Source organism: Ambystoma mexicanum, chromosome 12, assembly GCF_040938575.1.
Source record: "Ambystoma mexicanum isolate Mex_15411 chromosome 12, UKY_AmexF1_1, whole genome shotgun sequence".
Taxonomy (NCBI): Eukaryota; Metazoa; Chordata; class Amphibia; order Caudata; family Ambystomatidae; genus Ambystoma; species Ambystoma mexicanum.
Genome location: NC_090936.1, coordinates 1,107,498,723 through 1,107,516,366, shown reverse-complemented (window position 1 = coordinate 1,107,516,366; position 17,644 = coordinate 1,107,498,723). Strand labels below are relative to the sequence as shown.

At 44.3% G+C, this 17,644-nt stretch overlaps 1 protein-coding gene across 2 annotated transcripts in view; it reads left to right on the top strand.

Annotated features, from left to right (window-relative positions):
• Nucleotides 1-17,275, top strand: part of LOC138514286 (vomeronasal type-2 receptor 26-like) — a 613,935-nt gene extending 596,660 nt beyond the window's left edge. For both annotated transcript variants that reach the window (XM_069629670.1, XM_069629671.1), the window contains exon 5: nucleotides 5,827-17,275. In XM_069629670.1, coding sequence (XP_069485771.1) covers nucleotides 5,827-6,746 — 920 coding nt within the window. In that variant the 3' untranslated portion in view covers nucleotides 6,747-17,275. The remainder of the gene's footprint in view (nucleotides 1-5,826) is intronic.
• The last annotated feature ends 369 nt before the right edge of the window (nucleotides 17,276-17,644 follow it).

Below are 17,644 nucleotides of genomic sequence, written 5' to 3'. Positions count from 1 at the left end.
ATGCTTCTAGCCCTTTAAGATGAGTAGCAATACCCTGGAGATGGATGGGGATGCAGATTTTAATCAAACATCAATGAGTCAGACGACACAAATAGCTTAGTAAAAGTTTGTCTGTTTTAATGCAAGTAATTAAAACAGGGAGTACAACGAACATCAGCAATCGCTTGATACTCAACTCTCAATCATTTCATAAAACCCTGGGTCCATAAACCCAAAATTGGTCATAGCTGACGTGTTGACCTGCGTCATTACCAACGTCATCCTACGTGGCAAATTACTAAAACCTATCGGGAAACGGGATTGGTTCTAAGTGAATAACTAAGCATAGGTGCTATATCTGTATAGAGTAACGAAGAGAAGTAATTGGATACTTAACATCAGGTGAGGACTAAGCCCTTCCTTCAAAATGGCGACTATGAACGTCACTAAATGTATGACGTCCCATTGGCTACACAAACTATAGGACCCCCAACTTCGTGATCCTCTACAATTGGTTAGCTACTAACCCCGTCAGTAACTTTCCATCTACATGAGCAGCACGCAGGCTGAACAAACAGGTGCGGGTGAGCTTGTCTTGATACCAGCTTCCCACCAATTAAAACTCTAATCCATCAACACCTCAATGTTTCAGTGTCAATTAATGTTTTGAAGTTGGCCTTGAGTCTGTACTGTTCTCTGGGATTCTTTAAGGAGTATGGGTACTGTCTGGCTTTCGTGCATAGGTGTGATCTCCTCCTACGTCCAACTTCCTTCCCTCACGTGACTGGACACCACGATTTGAGCCTTTTCGTGTATTTGATTTTATTCTCCAATAGTCCTCTGACGTCTTTTGTTTTCACTTGACCTTCTTGAACAGGAGCTTCTGTTCTTTCACGTTAATTGTATCCAATGTCAGCCAATTCTAGTACTGACCTTGGCTTTCTTGGCTCATCCAACTTCTTAGCTGAAATATATTCTGTTTAATTCAATTGCTTTTGTAACTGCAACACTGAATTGAGGCCTTCCTCGTTGCTTAAGACTGCTATATACGTAGTGGAACATTCATTCTTTATTCAATCCATATGTATCTATGAGGTAAATATGTATATGAATATGTTGGTGCTTGCCGCGATCTATTCACTAGAAGCATTTGGCTAGCTTCACGATTCCTTTGTTGCTTGCATTTCATTGCATCTGTACACGTTTAAACTAAGTATCTTTATCATGCTTATGGCATATGTCTCTTTATCTTGATCCCAAGATGTCACTTATCCTTGGTACTTCTTTGTTCTTCATAAATCGTCTGCCTTAATGGTCTGGTTATCTTCTATCTGGAGTCGATTCAGCTTTGTATGACATCACCATTCATACTGGTCATTCAGTTTCTTTGTTTCATCAGGAATTGCGTTTAAATGGCCATCATATTGTCTTGGATGTAGGTTTAATCCTAATGGTGCCTTGGATGTAGGTATGGTTTCCTTAATGGGTACTTCACTTGCCATATTTTCTTAGGTATAGGTATTCTTATGGGTACTGCACAGTCGTTGCTCTTCTTCCTCCTTTCTTATTGGTGCAGTATACGTCACATACTTTGATTCATACTTCTCAGGTAATGTAGGCCGGGCAGGTGGAGTGGAGGGTACTTAGCTCCTCCTCTACAAGGTTGATTGGATGAGCTGTTGGGTTTTATTTTTTTTAAGAAAGAAGATGTGGACACCTCAGGTCTGTGTGCAGGTGTTTGTAAAACGTTTTAATACTACAAATAAGGATTCGCTCCTGTCAGAGGCTGCCACAATGTTGGTGGAGTAGTACGCAACGTCAGCCTCCGTAACCAGAATCAAATCTCTGGATAACCCTACACACCCTTCTTTAAATCTCTGAATGACCGCTGTACTCATTTCACCAAATCTATAAGTTACCCCTGCATCCCCTCCTCCAAATGTCTGAGTGACCCCTGTGCCCCTTCTTCCAAATAACCTCTCCACACTCCCCCAGAGTCACTTTGGACCATCTCTTGTACCTCCTCTCTTCCTCAAACTCTTTTTGTAGGAGCGTGGGGGTGAGTCTGATGCTGATGGAGGAGGTTCCATGCTCTTGGGGCACGGCAGAGAAGGCTCGTTTTCTGGTCTTTTTAGTTTTTTGCAGTGGCAGATTTAAAGTCTGCACGTGTCATGGCTTATGGTGGTGTGCTGTCCACCGGAGATGCTGAGTTCCTCCGCAAAGTACCTTGGTGACTTAAGGGTGACTGCCTTATAAATGATGTAGCAAGACTCGAAGGTGATTATTGCATGCAGTGGGAGCCAGTGAAGGTTGATGAGGGTCGGGGTGATTTGGTCGTATGTGCGTAGACCCTTGATGAGGCACGCAGCCGCATGTAGGACACTTCTCAGGTGCACAAGGGAGGACGGTGGGAGCCTTCGAGGAGTGCATTGCCCCCATCCAGGTGGGATAGGACCAGTGCTTGAACGGTGGATCTAAAGCTGTCCAGAGGGAGGAAGGGCTTGACTTTCCACAGGAGGGAGAGCTGATACCAAGCTTTCTGAGTTTTCTTAGCTTTGTGTGTCTTGAAGGAGAGGTGTATGTCGATGTGGAACCCGAGGGACTTGGCACAGGAGGTGAGCTTGGGTGTGAAGCCCTCCGAGTTCATGGTTGATAGCCATGTCTATATGTCTGGGTGTTTGGTGTTGTTGGTGAGGAATAGGTATTCGGTTTTGGAGGGGTTGAGCTTTAAGTATGCACTGGATATCCTAGACTGGATCAGTGAGAGGCAGGTTTTGAGCCTGTGGATGTCCTTGATGGAGTTGATCTTGAGGTATAGCTCTGTGCCGCCGGTGTGTTGGTGGATGTAGATGTTGTGTGTGGCTAGGAGGGCTACCAGCGGCTCCATGTATAGATTGGAGATCACTGGGGAGAGGATGACACCCTGCAGGACTCAGCAGGTGACTGGTAGCACTGGCGATCTAAAAGAGTCCATCTGAACAAACTGTTTGCGGTTGGCGAGGTATGACTTGATCCAGCGTAGGACAAGGGTGCTGATCCCCATCCACCAATGTAGGGTGTCTGTAAGCGCCTGGTGGTCTACTATGTCGAAAGCGGCTGAGAGGTTGAGTAGAACCAGGAGGCAGGGGTGGCTGTCAACAAGGATGTGAGGGCATTGCCAACCACCTGTATAGTTGCTGTCTCTGTGTTGCATCTCGGTCTGAACCCGGATTGGTAGGTTTGAACGTGATTGTTGGTGTATATTTGCTGCTATAATTGCGCGGCAACTGCTTTCTCAGTAATCTTTCCTAGGAATAGAAGACGGCAGATGGGGTGATAGTTACCATGGGTGTCGGGATCGAGAGTGGGTTTCTCTAGTAGAGGGAGGCTTTGTCCTCTTTTTAGGGTCGATGGGAAGGTGCCTTGAATTAGGGAGCTGTTGATGATCCCCAGGTAGGGAAGGAGAGCTTCTGTGAGGAGGGTCTTGAGGATGGATGCTGGATGTCGTCTGTATACGATGTGGCTTTGAGAGTGGCCAGGGCTTATAGCAGGTCCTCAATTAAAAGTGTCTTTAATGTTGTCCATGGTGTGGAGATTTCATAAGGAGGGACGTGAGATGGGTCTGTGGATGCAGAGCTGGTGTCTATGCGCTGGCGGATCTTGCTGATTTTGTCGATGAAGAAGGTGTTGATTGCAGTGGATTTTCCCATGGAGTGTGGTATGGCAGGGGTGGATAGACAGTTGATGCGCTTGATCGCATTGAATAGGGCTCTACCTTTGTTGTCGGCTTCTGCTGTGGTGTTCTGATAGTAGGAGGCCTTGGCTGTGTTGATCAGTTGTCGGCACGTTGTTCGGAGTTCCTTAAGGCGCGCCAAGTCGGATGCGGTCCTGGATGCAGTCCTGGAGCTGCGCCAGGTTTCCTCTTTTTACCTGCTGATTCTTTTGCTGAGGTTAAGTTCTTGCGTGTACCAGGGTGCTGATGGTTTCGGTTAGCAGGTGTATTTGTTTCAGAAGTGCGTGTTGGTCGATGGAGGCTGAGAGGGTGGCATTGAGTCCTTCCAGTAGAGATTTGCAGTTCAGTTGTGGGTGTTCGGTCCATGTAAGGTGGAGGTTGGTGAGGTTTTTTATGAAGGCTTGCACCGGTAAATTCTTGAAGGACCTGAAGGTTTGTAGGATGGGTTTCTGCTGGGAGTGCTTGACTGGGGTGCTGTGCAGTTTGTTGAACGTCACGGCTAGGTGGTCAGACCAGTTAAGTGGGTGAGGAGAGCTGTAGTGCATTGATGATTAGGTCGAGGATGTTAACTTTCTTGTGTGTTGGGTCTTTCATGTTATGTGTGGGGTTGAGGGTGTCAGGAAAGCCGAGGAGAGCTTCCTTTATCAGTTTGGTCGTCTTGTTGCCTGGGTGGTTGAAGATGTGGTTGTCATGTGTGAGGTATGGTGGTGGTGCTCATATATAAAAAGACCTGCCACCATCTTGGATTTTGCTTTCCCTTCTGTGCCATCAGGTGGAGGGCCTGTGTTTCCACCAGCATTTGAGTTGGATGTTATGAACATTTTTGGTAACCATAGAAAAGGCTATTTCCCTTTGAAAAGCATTCTTGAGCAAGGAAATTGAAACACTGTATACCACTACTTGCAATTCATATAATGTGAACTATACTTTGGATTTGCAATTGTACCAAATAAATCATTGGATACCCCGGCTGGTTGCTGGGAAATTATTTTCCTTAATTAGAAACATATCTATTTCTAAGCTGGGATTTTATGTCTGGTTATTGTTAGCTCACCTTATGGTTTTCTATCAGTAATTCGCTAATGGGGAGGTCGTTTCCGCTCTGCATTTCCACTGCTTTCGAGCGGGTACTCAGACATGGTCATCTTGGGATCCCAGTGTACCTCCTCCATATCTAGCGTCCTCCTCTAGCTTGGGTTGGCACCATGTGCATTTGACTGCACTCCTGACAGCCCCCAAAATCAAGCAGGGAATTTTGTTGCATGGGATACCAAATACTTTGAAAAGATTCATGGCAACATAGATCAACCGGTCCTGCTTTAAAAGTCACATATTGACAGGAATCAGACCCCTTTTGGGAGCTGCGCCTATGTATATGACAAGCAAGAATGCAAAGAATGAATAAAAATATTGATATTGATATTTTATTTCTATCGCGCTCGTACACAAGTGTTTCAGAGTGCGACAAGGCAAGGGAGGGGAACAGGGGAGAACAAAAAAGCGATCTTACGAGGGTCAGTGACATTGAGAACGCGCAAGTGCATGGGAGAGAGGGAGGGGAAAAGTGCATGGAAGGGTGGAGAAGTGGGTGGAAAGTGCGAAGCAGAGGAGAAACAGAGAAATAACAACAAAAATATGGGTACACATACAGACCCCAGTGCAAGGGGTGGCCCGGAGGCAGTGCGGGAGGGTAGCAGGGTGAGCAGGTACCTGGGCCCGGAGGACAGAGTCTGGCTAGGTGCACGGTGCCAAGAGAGAATAGATCAGCAGGGGAGAGGGGAAGCGAAGACAGAAGAAAAGAGGAAGGTCTTGAGATGCTTCCAGAACCAGAGATGGTTCTCCTCAAGTTTTAGAGAGGCAGGGAGGCTGTTCCAGAGGGAGGCCCCAGCCGAAGACAGAGATCTACCCCCAGATATGTTACATCACCTAGCAATTTGCTATTGTCTGAATGACTCTGCTACACCACTAACAACTATTGAAAAGTTTAAGTCTTTCAGAAAATAGCCTCATTTCTAAATAGATCAATATGTCTAACTGTCTGTGAATGCCACCAGAAGTACCATGCTACATGTGCACCCGTGGCGGCATTGAAGTGATAACAGTCTGTTAACAGTAGCCATCTTCTCTTTCCACAGATATGGAAAACTGCCTGAAGTGCCCTGAAGATCAATGGTCCAATGAGAAGAGGGACATGTGTGTCCCACGCATCGTAGATTTCCTGGCCTTTCAAGAGCCATTGGGTGCTGCTTTGACTTCAGTCGCCATCACATGTGCTATGATCACCATTCTGGTCTTGGCGGTATTTCTTAAACACAGAGACACACCAGTGGTGAAGGCAAATAACCGAGATCTCAGCTACATGCTCCTTCTCTCCCTCCTGCTGTGTTTTTCCTGCTCCTTGCTGTTCATTGGCCACCCGGGGAAAGTGACCTGTAGGCTCCGACATGCTGCCTTTGGCATTGTCTTTGCAGTATCATTATCATCGATTCTGGCAAAGACTATCACAGTCATCGTGGCTTTCAAGGCAACAAAGCCCGGAAGCAATTTAAGGAAGTGGGTGGGATCTCGAGTGTCCAACACTATTGTTGTTTTCTGCTTACTGGTGGAAGTAATCATCTGCATGATATGGCAGGCCCCCTTTCCACCCTTCCCTGACTATGACATGAAGACGGAGATGGGGAAGATGATCCTGCACTGTAATGAAGGCTCTGTCGTCGCCTTCTACTCTGTGGTTGGCTTCCTAGTCCTTTTGGCTCTTTTCAGCTTCATTGTGGCTTTCTTTGCACGCAAGTTGCCAGATAGTTTTAATGAGGCTCAGTTTATCACTTTCAGCATGCTGGTCTTCTGTAGTGTCTGGGTCTCCTTCATCCCTGCGTACCTGAGCACCCAGGGTAAATACATGGTGGCTGTGGAGATATTCGCCATCCTGGCTTCCAGTGCTGGGTTGTTGGGCTGTATATTCTTTCCCAAATGCTACATAATCCTATTGAGGCCTGACCAAAACTCAAGAGATTCCTTAATTAAAAAGAATCCTGCTAGAAAAAAACCTAGCTAGAGCTCTTCCACTAGACGCTATCTATGGAAAAACAAAGCCTTTGGCCAGGAAACTGATGGTTTGCAATGTGGGTGGCTGTGCACTGTTGATGATTGACTGCTGTCAAGGTGCTGATTCAGTGATCAGGTGACTAATTTGCATTAGAAGAATATATATCGATTGGGCCAACTTTGTTTCCAAATAAATGGTAGTTTTCAAGATGACTAATAGTTTATCCAGCTTTAATGGGTGTTTCTCAATGTGGCTATTTTTTCCAATTCTTTTGTATAGAAAGTTAGTGAATCATTTCAATCCAGTTTGTGTTTCCATCAACAGAACCTCGTTTGAATTTCATCTCATGTTAGCAGTGTCCTTTCAGAACCTCACTGTTAAATGAGTGCAGTCTTGGACTGGCCTAGAGGGCAATAGGGCAACATGCTGGTGCCTACCACTCCTATGGCAAAGAAGGCCAGTTTGATGAGCTATGTCTATGTGCAGGTGGCAGTTTTGACCAATTTACTAAATAAACATTCTTAAAAATGCACAGTTTGCAACGCATTTAAACAAACGAAAATCTTGGGTACTCCTCAAACAGATTGTCACAAAAGGAACAAACTGCAATTTGCGACTTTGGGACACCTTTGTACCTTAGACATTTTATGACCCAGTCCGACCATGCACGAGTGATCAATAATCAGTCGCCAGTTAATGTGCTAATTATTTATAGATGTGATGTCTCTTGCAATGTCCCAACATATTGGTAATGGGCAGTCCTAGTCTACGGCTGAGGGATGAACGCAAAACACATGACTATTAAATTAAACTCACAGCATGATCCTTTGTGTTTAGCAGAGTTGGAAGGTTCAGACCTTTGAGGCACAATATCATTTGGAGGCTGTTTTCATCAAAATGATCTTCAGCATTTGCAGGTTGCTGTTTCAGATGTGTTGCATTCATTCGTGGGGAAATGTTTTAGAGTAAAAGTCTCAAAATGTGAAAAGGGATCAAAAAAGTGTGAGTGCAAATCTCCAGTGAAATCCTAGGTCTGCACTCACACTTTTATGTATCCCTTTTCATATTTTGAGGTTTTTATTCGAAGACATTTCCCCATAAATCAAAGCAGCAGATCTGAAACCAACTGAAGATATAGGCATTTGGGACCATGCTTGCTCCATTTTGATCACTTACTGGATTTTGGCCAACCGTAGGCTGTAGGTAATCTGTGTACTTTTAACACTATCTTCTCCCCTACACACTGATCATCCTCACTCCTATGATTAGTAGAGGGAATTTTCAAATTGCACCAAAATAAATCCCCGTCCTTGTTTGGACCTGAGTTACTGCTGCTGTTCAAAACGGGGTGTAAATCAGGAAGAAAGTACAGTAAATGGACTCTTGACAAGGAAAAGGTTATGTGTTAGATACCTACTCGAGGCTATGAGGTTGCAGTGTTCTGGCAAAAGACTACGGGCCATATTACAGAAACTTTGCATGAGTGCAAGTGACATTAGCATTAGGGGAAACGCTGCCCTAGTATACAAACATTCTTTCAATGCATTTTTTCAGGAATAGGACTATATCAGGATATGCCGGTTCAGGGATCACCTGTGGTGTTTTTTGCGTGGTCTTCTTGATGGTTTTCTCCTTAGAGTTCTTCTTATTAGTGCAGCTCTTGTAAAGATAGGGGCAAGCCGCCTCAGATGCCATCCTGCCCAAATGGACCAACAATCAAGCAGGGTAGCCCCGGGGAGGCAACCCAAAATGCAGGAAACCCTCAGCAAAGGGATAAAACCTGCGAGAATGTTCCGTGGGAAGTCCGAACTACAGCAGAGGAGGCAGCAACTTCATTCCCAGAGCACAGAACTGAGGCAGCCAGCAGGTAGTCAAAGAGACAACAGAATTCAACAGTGGAAGTAGTGTGGGAACCCAGCAGGGACGTCATTTAACCAAAATGCCAGGGGTAGCGGAAGTGACATCACACGACCATTGACCCCCTGATGACATCACAGGAAGTGATGTCATTTGACCCCACCCCGAAGTGATATCGCGGGAAGCAATGGAACACAACCTTTCACCCGTTGCCAAAACAGGAAGTGACATCACAGCATTGTACTCTACGAAAAATATGGTTACGATATCACTATAATGTGATGTACATTTCATGCAAGAATAGATCGCCATATGTAGCATTAAGATCAGTGTGTATAGGCCCATATTACCAAATTACTGTAAATGCAAGCAGACGTCCATGACCAAATGATAATGATGTGTTATAATATAGCACTTACGCTTAAGCGCTTTATATAGAAAAAATATACACCCAATATCACCCAACCTGTCTTGGTACTCATTTATCGACCTCAGAAGGATGAAAGGCTGAGTTGAGGCATTTAAGAACAGACTAAATCAGTGAGTCACCCCCTGAAGTGTGCCTGAAATAAACCTTTAATGAGTCTAGCAATTATTCTACAGAATTCCAGAAAGACACATTATTTGGTTTCCTATTCTTTCTTATTTAGGGTCAGTGCTGAAAGTGTTAGACTTGTGGCACTCTTTTCTAATTTTTTTTTTTTTTAAGGCTCTGAAGATGAGAGCCAGCCACTCCAGGACCTTGCATTACAAAAGACGGAAGAGAAAAAAAAATGTAAAAAAATAAGGAAATGTTTTTGAAATTTTTTTTTATTTTTTTACAGAGGTCGCAAGGGAGATCACAGAGGTCGCAAGGGAGACCTCAGAGGTCGCAATTGCGACCTCTGGCGACCCCCAAATGACGTCCCTGGAACCCAGGTACAAAAAGCCCCAGGGCAGACAGGGAAATCACGACAAAAAAGGAACAAAGTAGGAATCAGGAAGGGAATTGACAAGGGAAGGCAAGAACAAGTGAAGCGCTGAGCTAGGCGCAGAATTGACGAGCGTTGAGACGTGATGCATACCAGCACCTTTCGCATAGATAAGCGTGATGTCCAGAAGGACTAGACCGCGCATTGTTTAACCGGGGAAGATACGTGGCGGCCATATTGATAGGAAAATGACATCCGCAAATCGACAATGGTGCCTCCAGCTGGACCAGAGTGATCCAGGATGGTAAAGCATGTCAGACTAGAGCAATTATAGACTTGGTTCAAAAATCCATTGAAAGAATATGTGTAACCCCTGGCCTAAATAGACTATTAACACCTGTATGGGAGGAAAAGGGGATGAAAAGATATGCGCACACACATCTTGTATTTAAAACGTGGTATATTCTTAATTAGCTGTGTATCGTTAAAATGAGTAGCGTTTATTGCATTACTTACTCTGACAGTGGTCCATACCACTAGAAAGGGGGACACTTGGGCCCTCATTACAACTCAGGCGTTAAGGGTTTAACGGCGCCGTTGGCGCCGTTAACCCTTAACGCCTGATTCACATTTTAACACCTGATTTTTGCAGGCGTTAAAATGCAAGGCGCTAAGCCACCTTAGTGCTAATTACGGCACCGTAATTTACGGTGCCGTAATTAGCGCCATCCCCACTCCCATTATGCCCTATGGGAAAATGGGAATGGGGAAGGGGCCAATGGTGAATGGGGAATTACCGCCCCACTCACCTTGTAATGGGGCGGTAATTCCGCCATCCACCATGGCGGAATCGTAACCTTAGCGGCATGGACCATGGTGCTAATAGCACCATGGTCCTCCGCCAAGGTTGTAATGAGGGCCTTGGACTGTTAGTATTGAGATGACAAATGACAGTGCACCCCCTAGGGGGTTGGCTACAGTGGACTTTCCCAGAGGCTGGGAGGGAGATGACTAGAGAACAAAAAAATGTTTGGGGACTAGAAAACGGAGGAGAGTAGCGAGACTGCATTGTTATCCTCTGGTGGGCTGCATGCCTCCAGAAGAGGCCCCCAGTCTTTAAGGAGAGACTTGGAGAAAGGGCCCAGACCATGTGTGTTGGGTGAGAAGGAGGAGATTTGAGGTGGATACCAGCCCACCCTAGGGGGTATAAGGCGAGGGTTACCTAAAAATCCCAGGATGCATGAGATGTGTGTTTTGGGCAAAGAGCAATACCTGGGTTTTGCCTGGCTGAATGACAGTCGTGGGCTGCATCAGTGTTGTGACCCAGGTAAGGAACAGGTCCCTGGCTGTGTCAGTTGTGTTGCCCCGGTTAAGGAGCTGGAGTGCCAGTGAAGAGGTCTGTTACTGGATGGGGCATGGAGCTGTAATGCCATGCCCCCAGTCTAGATCGGGCAGACAATGGACCTCATTACGACCCCGGCGGAACGGGTTAAACGGCGCCGTAAAAGGTGACAGCGCCGTTCAACCCGTTCGGTCACATTACGAGGTCCCCTCGCGGGACACGTTAAGCACGCCTGGGAAAAACAGGCGTGCTTACCAGGTCCTGCGAGGGGAAGAGGGAGCAAACAACGGGCCATCTCGTTATGGCCCATTGTTTGCTCCCTCTCCCATTCCCATTCAGCCCTATGGGGGCTGAAATGGGAATGGGGAAGGACCATGTCCGGGTCCTTGAGGGAGGAATTACCGGGCCATCCAAACTCAGAAATGGCCCGGTAAGTCCTCATCCCGAGGACTCGGACACGGATGCGATTTCAATAGCTGCATGGCTACCGGCCGAACTCGTAATGAGGGCCAATGAGGCTTTATGCATGTAGGAGGTGCCAAGTGCAGAACTGCAGCCATGGCACTGGCACCATCTTCTGTCCAGGGCACCACCGCTCCCTTCACCATTGCGGCAACCGGTTGAAGTAAGCAATGCTCCCCGTGGAGAAGAGGGAGCACTGAGAGGTCTCCCTTGCTGCAGGCTCATGCGGAATGCTATGCGCAGACTCAATGTTGTTGAGGAGGTCGGGTCCACCACCAGGAAGACCCACCCATCTATTCAATCAATGCACGCATGGGCTATGTCATGGGATGGGCAGAGGAGGGCACTTCCCCCCTCTTCACAGCAGTGCTCAATGGCAGTAAGGGGGGGGGATCTACTCAGAACAACTAAAACATTAAGCATCTTAGAGTAATGGGCACCAGCATTGTGTTATGGAGTCACTGACTGCGGTATCAGAGAAAGATCATATATATTGAAGTGTCTTTGGTAGGGGATTGGGTTTGATAAAGTAAAGGGGCTGAATTAAGTGGGAGGTGGCCTGCTATTGGCCCAAATCAGTGGATTGGGTCACTCAAAAACTACCTCCTAGCTTTGTGAGTATGGGTGACAACAGTGTTATACATTTGGTGTGGAGCTCTTCTCTGGAGTTGTGTGCCCAGGGGAACTCATTGTGACTCCCTTGAATATGGGGCAGGCAGACTGAGCAGGGTTACACTGGGTGAGCAACTGTATGGAAGTATTGAAAGTGCACAGAAAATGTACAACATTCCAACAAGTTTGCTTATTCTTCTAAATTATACAGATCCCTTTCAGGGTTTGAAAACTCCACTCTGGACATCATGAGTTTTTCTGCTAAAAGAAGATGGTAGTGACAAGGGACTCAAGTGTCAGCCCATTTCCTGTTATACATGTTTTCATAATATCATGGGTTGCCTACCTCTCTTCCTTTCATGTTGGACTGGAAGTCGAAGGTCGTTATAGTGGTTCCTTTCTGGCGGTGTGGTGGTAGATGCTAATGCTGCCACTATAAGAGAAAAAGAACCCTGGGGCTACATATATTGTTTGCATTAAAGCAATTATTTCCCCACTGCTCATTACACTTGCAGTGCTGCAGCGTTTCATTGATGGCCACGCATTCTTCATGAAAAATAATGGAATCTAAAGACAAATAGGCATAATTATATATTTCTTTTAAACCCTGATTTAAAGGTAGCAAGGGTAGCAAGGGTAGCACTTGTCTTCTAAATGGATTTCCGGCAGGGACTGCAACATGTAATTTCCCACAACAGTCAATCTATACATTTGATGATTGCTGGTATTCCTTGGGGGTGGTCAGTGAGTTCTGCTTTTGGTTATTTGTTTTGAGAACTGAAAGAACTTGCCAAACTAATGGGCAAGTAGGAATCAGAGATCAATGCACCTCTTAAAAAGTGATATTAAACAGGATACAATCCTTGTCTTTTGAACTTGTCTGGCTCCTTCCACTTCCTATGAACATGTTTGTTCATACCCAAGCACAAACAGATCCTCAGGGAATATAATGTTCCATGTCATATCTAGTATGAAGACACTGTGGGTTAATCCTGGGCACTCTTGGCAGATTCCAGCGGTGGTTCCTCCCAGGTATCTCATTAGGACATATGGGTCTTGGATTATGCCCTGAAAGTTATCAGGCTGGAGGTGAGTGGTATGTCTACAGTGCGGTTATACATGAGGCTGGGATTCAGTGCAGTGAAGTTCCTGTCCCTTTTGGTCGTAGTTGTGGTTTCAAGATTAGCCTGTGTGAAGCGCAGGGCCCTGTTGAGTTTGAATCATCTATCCCTTTCCTGTAGATAATGTGGTGGAGATCCTTCCAGGCATTTGTATGCAAGGCTCAAGTTTACAAAGGAGTACCTGGCCTGTATACTTTTGGCTTGGATTTTTACCTGTTGGCTTTCTGTAGCCTTTTGATTTGCTAAAATGAGAAACTTACATAGAGGGCATTGCAGAGGTCCATGCTTGAGTTTACAAGTGCACCTACTATGATTGGGTGCTGCCAAGTGGTATGTAGGGTAGAATTTGTTTCAGGAGTTTAATTTGAAAGAAGGTTGATTTGACACAGTGCCAACCTGCATGTTCAAGCTGGGGCTAGTATCCCAGATGAAGCGTTTGTTGCATTCATTGGTTGTGTAAAGATTATTTCTCCAGTGAAGGTGGGTGGGAGGCTGGAATATTGAGGTGATATCCTTGAGTAGGCCAGGTGGCCAGGTACCAGTTCCATCAAAATAGAACTGGAGGCTATTTTGCCCCCTCCTCTTGACGTTGAGTTCATTTGACAGAATTGCAAAATGTATTGAGACCCTGAGATAGATTTGCAAATCATCCATGCAGGAGAGAAAGCAGTGCTGATGTTTTCTTGTAGTTCTGTAAGTATATGTTGAAAAGTGGGAGAGGAGTAGTCCCCTGACGCATTCAACACTCCAAGTGATTAGATTTGGACTTTGAATTTCCTAGTCATTGTCATTGGCTATGGTCAAACTAGAATGTCTTCAATAACCTCATGGTGGGAGGCGATGTGTGTAGACAAGGTAGACGGATGCTTTGATCCACAGTATTGACGGTCACATGGTTTCAATATTTTTAAACAAGTTCTCATGTCCCTCGCAAAAGGGGAATTCTTCATTCTTTTTCACTATCAGTGTAAGAATTGATATTACTGTACTTTAGTTGACACTTGGTTCACACCAAAGCTCCCTTATGAAGACTTTGCTTTTCAAAACATGAGAAGCAAGCTAACCGGGGTATGGTGCCCTAGTCCTATAGTATCTCTATTGGGCACCATTTTGTAAAGATGCTAATATATTTTGGATGTTTGTTCTAAGAAAACGTGAAAACCCACATTTCGCCCACATCCTTTCAGATTTTGAATTGATGTTGTCAGACAATATAATCCCCTGGAATGGACGCATCTCATACAAATGTATCTTTTGTTGAGATAACATTTTCGATATATTAATCTCTACTTTCATTCTTCCATGTCTAATCTGTTGTCGGGGAAGGTGGTTGAATGGTCGATGACATTGCCTCTTGAAGATTTCCATCTTTATCAGGGATGGAGATGCCTTTAAAGAACATTGACTGCTCCTTCCAATGAAATTAAGTTATCTGTGCAAATCCTGCTTCATGTGTGTGTGGTATTTAGCTCTGGAAAGAGCATCTAAATTGGCTTTATATTGATTTGTGTTCTTAACAGAAGGCTCACTCACATTTGGTAATTTCCAATCTGCCAGACCTGGGACTTGCAGTGATAAAGGGACGTGCATGTCCACCCTCCTTTTCAAGGTTCATGTGAGTTTATTGGCAATTGGTATTAAGGCATTGGGCAGAGCACAATGTGGGATGCAAGTCCAAAGTCAAAGACGCGAGAGAAAGTACAAACTACAGAAGTCTCTCTAACATGCAACATGAACCACACAGAGGACCCGTCACTGTGTTAACTTGCACGCCATCTGTGCCTCCTGTGTATGATACAAAGAGACAGAAGAGTTTCTGAGAATAGCAATGACAAAATATTTATCAGACATCTAAAAGCATCTAACATTTAGAGTTCAAATTGTGCACAGTAATAAAGGAAACAACTAACAAACAGTAGAATCATAGAAATAGGGGACACTCACACGTAATAAAAGGAAACACATGTCATATCCTTAGAGTGGAAATAATAGCCAGACAAATGCATTAGACTACAGTCAAAGAAATAATATGGTACATATAGAAATACATATTGGAAAGGCAACATGAAGCAGATGAGGTTTTGTGTCATTCTAGATTCACAAAACGAAATTCACAGAAGCAGCCCCTCACAGCAACAAGAAGAGTAGGCCGCAAAGAAGCATTCACATTTCTACAATTAAACTCAGCTCATTCCAACTTGTCTCAGACACAACAAAGGACAAGGAAATATTCAAAGAGGGGAGAGGCGAAAAGCCACACAGGTATTGGCTATGAGCAAAGAGTGCAGAAGGTTGCCAAGCCCCGAAGAAGTGAAACTTATAACAAATAATGTTCTGACCCATTGCTTTAAAAACAAACAAAATAAAGGTCACATCTCAGTGAGAACAAGGTAATGTGCAGAAGGACGCACAAGATGAAGTCAGTCCGGCAGAAGACATATGCTGCCCCCTGTTGGAAAACATCCACTAGGAGTGGGAATATGAGTACCAAGTAAACGTGAGCATTTTATCAAAGACTATAAAGAAAAAGATATTCACAACCATAGAGGCAAGGAGATGATCAACCAATGTTGGGAATATAATAGAGAATTAATTGAATGTATTTATATGCATCAAACCAGATATGTTCATACAAACGAAGCCATTCATGCCCACCCACACATACATGCAGAGTTCAACGGTGCCCATAGTCTCAAAGCAAGAGGCCAAGAAGCATGCCCAATGAAGTCATGCGGTTTCATCTTGGGAAAGGAAGGAGATGTTTCCAAAAAGAAGTCGCAATATCAACTGTCAGTTGAACAGTCATGACGGTGAGAATGGTCAGATAGTGCCATCCTTTGGGCCCCATGGGAACCTGATGAGGTTTTCTTTTTTGTTGCCACACTATCTACACCACACAAAATGATTGGTCAATAAAGGTGGAAGCAACCCGCCCAGCAACACTCGAGGCGAACAGCCAATGAGCAACTGAGTTGTCTGTTGCAGAATGCTAGTATGACTGTGGTCCAATTAAAACTGGAGAAATTAGATAACCCATTTATTAGATCATTGTCAAGAGGAAGTCATTCGTATTGTCATGAGGAATAGGATAGGCCAATAGAGCTAGGCATTGTATATATTCTCATAAGGAACAGCAGCTACTGTCCAATCAGTGAATGAGAATTTAAATGCATCCTGAAACAAGGTATGGAGTGTGACATCACTCTCCCCTTTAGAAACAGTAATTTAATGATGTAATGTTGAATGATCTTTGGATTGTTCCCAGCCGAGGGTGCATGTAATAAACGTTTGTTTTTCTTGCTCCTGTGCACTTTATTGGTTCATTGGAATATTTGTGTACGATTCAGGTTTTTGGCCTACTTTGCAACCTCATAAGGGTAGCACTCAGTTGCATCAGAATTTGAGGGGGAATACATGCTGTCATACATTTGGCGTTTTGAAGATGATGACCCTTTGGCATGTAACAGCAAGGATGTCCACCAACCCATGGCTTTCTTTGTTGAGTGACATCGAATCACCTATTGCCTTGAAAGGATACTGGATTTAATATTGAGACCACTTTTCTTTTAATCCATGGGATGAGTATGATTGCTTAGAACATCACGTATCTACTGTGACAGGGCCACAATCACTCAACAATTTCCTTTCCAGACCTGGGCAAGTATCTCTTGAGTTCTATCATAATCTTCTCAATGGAATAATGCAGTGTAATGTACTGCGGCTCAACAGTGAAATGCTCTATATACAATGTACTATTATGATTTGGAAATATTGCATTGGGATGATTTCTAAGCTGAAATACAGAGACACTATCTTACCAGCATTCTTGCAAAATCATTGGATGTCAACTGCATGGGGAATTACGTTGAAAATCATATGAATGGAGTCTAGGTCTTTCCCTTGCCCTGTTCATTATCCAAAAAGTAACTATCTATCAATTGAAGGAGGAGTTTTAGGCTGTGAAACTTAGGAAATGCATGTGAGGTGCACATTAACTATCTAGAGGTACATTCAATCAAATTGTACTGGAGAGCTTTGGAGATAAAGGGTATGCATTACCATGAGTTCATTTTCACTTGATCTGTATTGTTTGTTGCACTGCTATGTGTTCTCTTTAATAATGGTAATCCACTGTGTGCTATATATTTAATATTATTGTACTTAAAAGTGCTTGGAGGTATGCTTGGGTGGCATTTACCGCTATCCAAGCCTAATAAAATCAGTTTAAACGAGTCACTGTGACTGTTTCTTTGGGTGACTGGCTACATCTCAAGGTGAGTTGCTAAATGCTCATGTTACTGTATTTCCTTATGACTGACTGTGTCTCCCAGTGTTTCACTGTGTTGATATGTGACTCACAATATATTCTGCAGGCGGTCTCTTGGCAACTATTATCTGGTCGCCGATAGTCTCAAGGTGTCCATATGTTTCCAGGTGACATACAAAGGCAATGACTGTCTCCAGTACCCGTATTATCTTAATGTAACTCAAGGATTTTCTTAATGTGCTATTTGTGTCCATTATATTAAAGACTTGCAACTTAATCTAGGATATACTTCAAAGACTCATGGTGTAATGTCTACCATTTCAAATAACATACAC